The 9,098-nt window shown below is 41.1% G+C and overlaps 1 protein-coding gene across 1 annotated transcript; it reads left to right on the forward strand.

Annotated features, from left to right (window-relative positions):
* The first annotated feature begins 73 nt into the window (after positions 1 to 73).
* On the forward strand, positions 74 to 4,651 carry phf23b (PHD finger protein 23b). The gene is made up of 5 exons (XM_031851581.1): positions 74 to 624; positions 1,832 to 1,863; positions 1,958 to 2,050; positions 2,156 to 2,771; positions 2,930 to 4,651. The coding sequence occupies exons 1-5, from the start codon at positions 597 to 599 to the stop codon at positions 3,121 to 3,123; spliced, it is 963 nt and encodes a 320-aa protein (XP_031707441.1). The 5' UTR covers positions 74 to 596; the 3' UTR covers positions 3,124 to 4,651.
* The last annotated feature ends 4,447 nt before the right edge of the window (positions 4,652 to 9,098 follow it).

Genomic DNA, 9,098 nt, shown 5'->3' on the forward strand with positions numbered 1-9,098 from the left:
CAACACTTATGGTCCGGGTGAATGACTTCACAATTAACTACGTTACCCACCATTCCTCGCGGGAAACACTGCGCTGGCAGCCTCAAGAAGGTTTCTGCCGCGCACGGAGAAGACCGTGCGGAGTAAAGTCAAAACTCCAGTCGTTTTGTGTTGCCTACATTGAAGATACGAAAAAAAACTTCATCGGAGAAGTTCGCATTACGAACCTATATTAAGTCTAAGGATTTTTTTTTACGATTTTGCTACACTTTAATACGGAGGGTTATATAAATGTAGTGACGAATAAAAGGGAGATTTTGCTCGTTAAGCGATAGAGGAATTAGTATGTTGTAGGCTAATAACGTTAGTATACAGTTCAGAGGCGGTTTGCTTGGTGCTACGTTAACGTGGATCCCCAGGGAGGGAATATCACTACTACGACCCACAGTGAAGTGTTTCTGAGGAAGAGTCTCTTCGGTCTTCCGCGGCTTGTTGCTGCTAAAGTTCCCCGGCGGTAGGTGCAGCCACGCCGGGGGAAGCACAGCGCGACGGCCGCTACAGGCTAGCTCGCCTGGTGCTTCTGCTTCGTGGATCGAGGCCTGCTCGGTGAGGCGACAATGCTTGACATAATGTCCGAGCACCAAGGTATGTTTCCCCAGTATTAGCCTGTGAGATATTAAACAAACTGTTCCCACGGGATGTTATTATTTTCACTGTTTAAATATGTTGTATTTCGCGGCCATTAAGAGAAGCTATGCTAACGTAAGTTATGTCTATCGTAGGTGTTCCGTTTGGTTGCGTATATTGTATTAATAACACACCAACTTGTGCTTTGTCGTCAAAATGCCATGAAAGTTGTGATAAAGTGTGTTTTTATTTAGATTAATGTAGTTGACTTAACGCTAATGTAAACGTATGTGTTGCACAGTTATGCTAGCTAGTTGATTAACGCGCCGATCCATCGAGCTCAACGTTAAACGCGAATATCTGGACAGAAAACACTCAACACCTTGTATATTTTTAGGTAAATTGTACCACCTGTCATCCACGAAAAGCTGTTTATTTTGCATGAGTTGAAACCGATTATACGTTACACCTTGCTAACACCAAGCTAACATTGCTAATAAGCCTCCCACTTCCATTTCAAAAAAAGCCAGCGTGATTAGCTAGCTGACCGAGTGTCTGATTGTTAGCATAAGTTAACTCTTAATCAAAATGACCCGTTATCAATATCGAGTTTAAATGCAACTCGTTAAACATAATTAAGAAACTCACTAGTCGTATAACCCTGATTGCATTTATCTCTGCTAACCCCATAACCTGCGTTTAGCTTCTCCTCCAAGTGTCAGCTAACGTTAGCAGGTAGCATCTCTAGACAAGACAAAAAGACTAGTTTAAAGCTTTGCAGCCAACAAACTGAGCTACCCCTCTTTAGAAAAGCAGCCATGTGATTTAGCGGTGACATTAAATTAATGCAGAAATGTCCAGACTTTGTGTGAAGTTCCGATGGTGATCAAGTGACACCGGTTGCGGTTGCTGGCAGACCAACTAGACTCAACTAGTGTTATATCCGATGAGTGGTTTGCTTCATTTCTGCTCTATCCGATACCTCTGTCGGTCAATTTAACGTAACTAAACAACTCTTTAATATGCTCCACCCGCTTACCATCACTAATAACTGATTAAGTTATTGAGATGTGTTAGCAGGCTAATGCTAGCGTTGGTCCACATGTGTGTCATCGCACCCTTAGGCAACAGAGTTCTTGGGTCATTCTGTGTATAAACTGAAAATAATAAGCGCATCAAGACTGGTTCACTTGTGACTTATAGACTTGTTTTTCTTCTCCACTAGATTCACTGTTATCGTGCAAAACGGAACCATTGGTGAGTACTTTGCAATGTTGCTTTGAGTAGAACGTTCAGTAGCTTTTTGTATATTAGCTGCAAGTTCTTAAACTAAGGCTTGTGCTTTCTGTAGCCCCCAGAGCGGAAAAAGAGGACGGTTGAGGACTTCAACAAGTTCTGCAGCTTTGTCCTGGCGTACGCTGGTTACATCCCCAGTCCAAAAGAGGTAAGCTGCTATGAATGTCACTGTGGATATTAAAAAGGACTTATTGCCTGCCTTGCTCTGGTTGTTAAGAAAATACTAAAAATGCTTTTTCTTGTTGCCTTGCAGGAAAATTCATGGTCCCCAACATCATCCAGCTCTGCACACAGTTCAGGGTTGTCAGCAGATGGAGGTGGTGGAGGCAGCAGCTCCACCGGCAATACTTGGCCAGACGGGAGCTCCGACATCCACACCATCCATACGTTTGTTCGCAAAGCTCGGGCAAATAAGGGCAAAAGTATTCGCCGCATGCACTCTGACAGCACTCTGCTGGACAAGATGCGCCTTAAAGACTCCCTGTACGAGAGCCAGGCCAGCTCTAAGGCCGAGCGCAAGAAGGACAAAAAACTGAAAAAGCTGTCGCTGGGTTCCGGCATGACGGCGGCAGACAGCGGCAGTAGCGAAGGCGAGAAAAGAGCCCGCATCAAACGCAGCAAAAACTCAAAACAGCCAAAGCCCAAGAAGCTCAAAAGCTCCACTACTCAAAGTGAGACAGACTCTGAGGCTCAGCATGCACACACAGAGGTACGACCCGCCAGGGAGGAGCTGACGGAACACGGGGGCTCCACCCCGAGCATGCAGGGCCTGGGGAAGATGCAGCCCGACGAGTCCATGAGGGAAGCAGAGATGAGCTCCAGTGAGGGGGAGACCTGGATCGCCGATGAAGACATTATGGTGGAGTCAGGTATAACGTGCTTTAACAAATGTATTAAGATCATCTTTGGCCTGCATCTAATAATCAAATGTTTGATTCCAAAACAACTTTTTCCTCAATGTGATTGACTCCTTTTTATTTTTCCCCAGCTACAATACCTCATACCTCTGTTCTCTTTATCAACACAGGGGATGATTCGTGGGACTTGATCACCTGTTACTGTGGGAAGCCATTTGCAGGGCGGCCAATGATCGAGTGCAACCAGTGCGGCATTTGGGTGCACTTGTCGTGTGCAAAGATCAAGAAGTCCAACGTTCCAGACATCTTTTACTGCCACAAGTGCAGGGACTTGCGGCGGTCTGGACACAAAAAAGATCCGTAGACCCGCAGAGGACGGGAGGGACGAGGAGCACCCGCCCTGTTTTTGCTGTCCTCTTTGACACTCGTTTGCTTTGATGCCTACAGCCAAAACAGCCTAAATTATCACGTGGATGGCAACGGTTTTGTCAGTTTGTAGGATTTCTTTTTTGACAATCACAACCATTCTTATTTATCCCTCATGGTTTCTTTTACGTTTCTTCCTTCATTTTTCTTTGGCTACTGTGAAGAACTGGACAGAAGGCAACAGTAACAATGGAGACTCACTTATTTGTTACTAATTAATTGGCTTTTTTGTTGTACACTGTGCTGGTGATGTGCACATAAACTTTCACATTTAATCTCGTATCCACTGTAGGTGAACTTTGAGTTGTAAATTATTTCTCGAGGTTATTGACAAATCAGTGAAGATTTCCCTTTCGAAGTACAATTTTCCGTTTGAAGCCATTTCCTTTCAACTTCCAATCAATGCAAGTTTTACACATTGGCAAAAATGAATAGCGTAAGAGATGGACGATGTCACCCCTCTTATTTGTTTAGAAGTATGTCACAATGTCGGATGAGGAGCTCGTTTTCTATTTGATTGTATTTTGCCGATTTTATTTTTGAGTTGGTGTTTTTTGGTTTTGGTTGTCAGTGATGATCACTGAACTTTTCAAATGTAGAGATTTCACGCCCCAAGAAAAAGTGGTCTTCAAATTCATAGAATCAACTTTTATTCATTTATTATTTTGTATCTAAATTGCTACATTTTCAAATTGCACACAGGCAAGTCTTGCAGCAGTGCACTTTTTAAAATATGAACCCAAATACCATCCCTCTGCATATATGGGTGGTATTTGGGATACGATGGGCTGCGGCTGATTGAAATCTGTACTTGGCATGTAGCTGTGTACATTCATGATTGAGCGCTTAATGTTTCTTCCTGTCTGGCTTGTTAATCAATGATGGCCATTTACCATGAACAACATTGACATTGGAAGCTGTTAAATTTTGATGTTTCTGTTTCATGTGTGGTTTTAGTTTTTCCATTGTTTTAAAAACTCATCTGAGGGCGTAACATTGCTGTGAGACGGGATGGTTTAGCAGTGCTTTACAAGATCTGAGGCTCGTTTAAGAATGGTTGTAAAAAAAATTTTTTTTTTCTGTTTCATGTAATTGTTTATTTCTTAGCTTTCTGAGGAGCGGGATTAGGGATGCGCCCCGCATCAGAGAATGGACATAAGATTGTCTCACATCGAGAACAAAGTTGTAGTGTACAGAAAATAAGTTGACACCGCATAGGTCGCGGCGTTTGTTTATGTTGTTTGGTTTACCATGTGCTTTTTCTTTTGTTGGTGGGAGAGTCTTGTTCTCCAGTAGCAGTTGCACTCTCTCTACAACTTCAATTCTGTGTACATATCCTGTTCTTTGACAACTGTACATATGTGAAAGTGAAGAGAGAAAATACCCAAGCAAAATCTATATTTTCTGCAGTCTGATATTGTTTTCTTTAATTGTAGCTTGAAAAATAAAAGTCTTTGGGAACATAACGCTGGTTATTTTTAATTGATTGTATTAAAGGAACACAGACATTTGAAAACGGTTAACTTGACACATTTAATTAGATGTTTGCACACAGCAGTGTTTGTCATGTTTGTATCTTCTACCACTAGAGGGAGCAAGTCGACCAGCATGTCACTCGTTAATATGGCAGTGAGTTAATTAAGGAATAAATACAGAATGTAAAATACAGAGTTCACACATGGTTTGGCACTGAGGAAATATGAGGAGCTCAATTATCAAAGTTGCGCTTTATTCCTCGTGTTATTCCTCTGCTATGTCAGCTTCATCCTGAAACACAAACATGCAAATGAGTGTTTTACCAGACAAGAGCAGCGTCTTTACAACTTATCGATGCTAAAAACCATTGTAATACTAATGTCATGGAAAACCTGAGCAAGTTGAAAATTGTCTTCGTACAAATGTGAAATATAAGTGATCCAAGAATTGCAGAGAGAAATAGACCAGGACAGTCGAGTCTGCTTTAGAAATTGTAACATTTAACGATTGATATAGATCAATGAACAGTTCTCCCACAGCGGTTTTCTCTTGTAACTCACCTTTCGCTTTCGGAAACTGGACATTTGAAAGCTGCTGATGGAGTCCAGAGGAGCGACCTTCCTCCTGTAGACACAGCAGTCCAGATCACTTCATTTCACATGCAGTGACTGACGAACAATTTATACTTTTCATAATATACAATCACTCTGTAGCACACGTTCCAAAAACAATATTAAACTTTACACTTAATTTATTTAAAAGAAGAAAAAACATAATTACAGGAAGCAGAATTTAGAAATGTCTTCACATTAATCATTATACATCAAATAAAGAAGCTCTGATTCTATCATTGATTTAGATGATTGTTGACATACAAGTTATTTAAATTACTTATGTTGTGAGTTAAGTACATTTCCAATTACCCTGGTTTGTCCAGTAGACATAAACCAGATTTTGTAAAGCTTTTTCTCTGCATACATTTCAGGATGTGTGACTACAAAAGTGCTTCACACAAGTTCAAAGCCGTTCAAAGTACAATGAGGTTTCTCATCTTCTCCTCACCTCTTTTCGTTGGCTTTACGGTGGTTCTGGTTCTGGCTCTTCCTTTGGAGAGAAAGGTGCTCTGTTGGGGCGAGGAAAGTCTCTGAATGAGGGGGGCGCATGTCCACATCCCGGTCCATCTCCCCAGCGTCACCCACAGAGAGGTCTCTCTGGTCTGTGCCCTCATGCAGGTGGGGGAAGAGCTCTTGGTCCAGCCAGTTCACTTCCTGTGGACAACAATCACATTATAAATAGACTGCATAGGATTGCATGCTTGCAAGTATTTGAGTTGTCCAAAAGGTGACAAAAATGTATGTAAAAGGTTTACCCTTTTGTCTCTGTATCTGCTTGGCAATACAGCAGAAGACGTCTCCTCTGGCAGCATGTAAAGAGCCAGGAAAGGTAGCACACATGTGGAGCAAAGCATCTGCACAGAGTACGACGGCCACAGTCAGAAACGATAAACACACTAGCAATTTCATTTTTAAAAAAGCAACAAGCTCACCTTAAATCTTTTGTATTCTCTGTGGAGTTCTGTCCTCAAAGATGGGTGCAGGTCTGTGTCTTATGAGCTGTTGACCAGTGAGGAGGGTATTTGTAGCCATGCATCGATGGGTGGGTTTATATTATGGGACTGGCATCAGTGGCTGTTTAGGCTAAGAGAGTGTGTGTTTGTGTGTGTTTGTGTGTGTGTGTGATGTGACTTCAGACATGCCAATTAGATCTGCCGCCTTGCCGCCTGGTATTGTCATCATTAGTGTCAAACCTCTAAGGTCTCTCTTAAGAGATTTTAGGTGCTGACAACATGCCTCGACACACGTACATATACATATACATATACCATTATTATATATATTTTTTGAACTAATTAATATCTCAACGACATTTGGCATTAAAAAAATATATGAGCTGAAAATGAAATATTTGAACTATTTACCAACAACCATAAAACTGAGGAGAGCAAGTAACTATTTGGCATTTAAATCTAATAAACTATATAATTCATAAACAGTTAATAGTCAAAAGTTATTCGACAGTCAAAATTCAAGTTGATTAACTAACCACTTTGTCCAACACTCCTGCATTAATGCAATGTCTTTGGGTTTGAAAGAGAAGCCCAGAGACAGAGCGATCAGAGATAGTGGGCCTATCCCAGTGTGTGTGGTCATCTTGAAAACTTGCTTCGCCTGACTTCACCGGCCGATTGCCACCCAATCCAGACCACACACAACTCTCTCCACCCGCCCGCCTGCTGCCTCTGTCTGCAGAAAACAAAACAGAAAGGAGACAGAGAAGCAGGGACGGATGGAGAGATTGGCCGGCTGTGGGGTGGGGGGGGTCCACTCTGAGCTATGCGCATTTGGACACGTTTTCACTTTTCCTCTTTTCCTGCCCTGTCCAAATTATTTCTATTCTGGGACACCGAGGCCCACCAAACATAGAGCTAGTGCTGATAGATCAGGCGTGTATAAATAAACCAAGGCAAGGCTGGCAGCATGTCAGCAGGGGCAGAGGCCAGATAGGCCGCAATGATTACCTTCATTATCAGGGACAGGCCTCATTAGTAGCCTCTGGCGGGATGTGTGTGTGTGTGTGTGTGTGTGTGTGTGTGTGTGTGTGTGTTGTATTATTGCAATACAGGACCAAATGTCCTCCTGAAGATGTAAACTGAAGGGTAGGCCTTCAAAACGGGGACATCAGGATCTGGTTTAGGTCAGGTAAAGGTTTGAGTTAAGTAAATTGGATTCCAGGACAACTTGGCATAAGTTTACTCAAATTAATTTCAGGTGTCTCGTTGAAGTATTCTAAGTGATATACAGTATTTAATTAAATTTAAAAGTGTACTATATCTTGACAATAGTTTTGGGAACGTTTGACATTTTGGGAGTTATGCTTATTTAGAGTTAGTTGAGAAGATTGAAACCACTCTCAACAATGTCTGTAGGGTGAACATGAAACTACAGCTAGCAGCATTAAGACTGGAAACAGCTAGCGTGGCTCTCTCCAAAGGCAACAAAATCCACCAGCATCTCTTTAGCTTTCTCATAAACCTTAACAATCTAAATGTACAAATGACGAGTCGTGGTTTTATGGGGCGTTATGTAGCGGACTATTTCTTCATCTGGAGCAGTGACTTCCTTTTATTAAGCTAAGATAACTGGCTGTAGCTTCATATTTAGGGTACAAACATGAGAGAGGTGTTGATTTTCTCATCTCTTAAGTTAATATATATTTTTGACTTTTTTTAAAATTCAAGTATAGACAACTTTTATGGTTTTAAATGGTACATTAATTATGAGAAGGTGTAAAGGTCCTCAAGAATAGCATAGTAATATTAAAGTGCTTCATCCACTATCTTTGTTTGTGTACATGATTTACTGTTAAGTGTGTGTGTGTGTGTGTGTGTGTGCATGCTGAATCTCACACCCCGCCCTGGTCCAGTGCCCTATAAGTATCAGGCTTGCCAAATATAGACTCAGCAAAGACTGCTCCCTCCACAAATGTGAGCAGCCTTGTGAGCAGCCAACGATTAACATGGGGGAAAAATGTAAATCATAAACAAAACGTTTGTCAGATTGTATTTGTCCAGAAATGGAATGTGAATTCAGCCATTTGTTTTTGTGTTCACGGACAGACAGACGCATGAACTGAACAAAAAGGATTACATAAGGTTAACGTTGGTGGAGATAAACTGGGAAATAAATGACAGAATTGCAATAGCAGAAAAAGCACAGGTGTAACGAATAGCATTAACGATGTGAGCCAGCATGTGGTCCTGAAAGGCCTAAAACAAGATGCAGTCATCATGTTATTAGTTCCACCTGTGTTAGAAACCAGAACATACCTAAATATATTGGCTCAGGTAATAAATACAAAACTGTACTACAAAATACATTATAAACTTATAACATGAAATAGGCAAATGTTAAGTGAATTTAAAGCATATACACATGACAAGTTCAATATTCAGTGTCCTAAGGGCTTTGTTTGTGTCTAGCTAAGGTCTTTAAGCTAGTTGGCTGCTAGCATATATTTTTGACTTTCCTCATATTAACTTACTTTTAGTTGTGGGTTCAAGTTGCTAAAAAGTTTCAGTGAGATGATAATTTCTGTTAGTTTATTACTAATGCTAACCACTTTCACATTTCACATATTCACTTGGCTCAGTGTTGATATTTATACATTAGTCAGTGCAGCTTTAATGCCATTCTAAACTTAATTTAGTTGTATGCACTTTAGATAGTTTAAAGTATAGCTTAATTTATTCAGGTTTGATGTTGTTCAATTTACAACAGCGAGAGGAAACATGGCGGGGTGTCAGCCAGCCTTTTGTCTCGATCAATAGTTTAGTTAACTTTAGCTAATTTCGGTTTAATATTCTTATTAGATTAGTGG

Source organism: Anarrhichthys ocellatus, unplaced genomic scaffold (assembly GCF_004355925.1).
Source record: "Anarrhichthys ocellatus isolate YVR2014 unplaced genomic scaffold, GSC_Weel_1.0 scaffold11, whole genome shotgun sequence".
Classification (NCBI taxonomy): Eukaryota; Metazoa; Chordata; class Actinopteri; order Perciformes; family Anarhichadidae; genus Anarrhichthys; species Anarrhichthys ocellatus.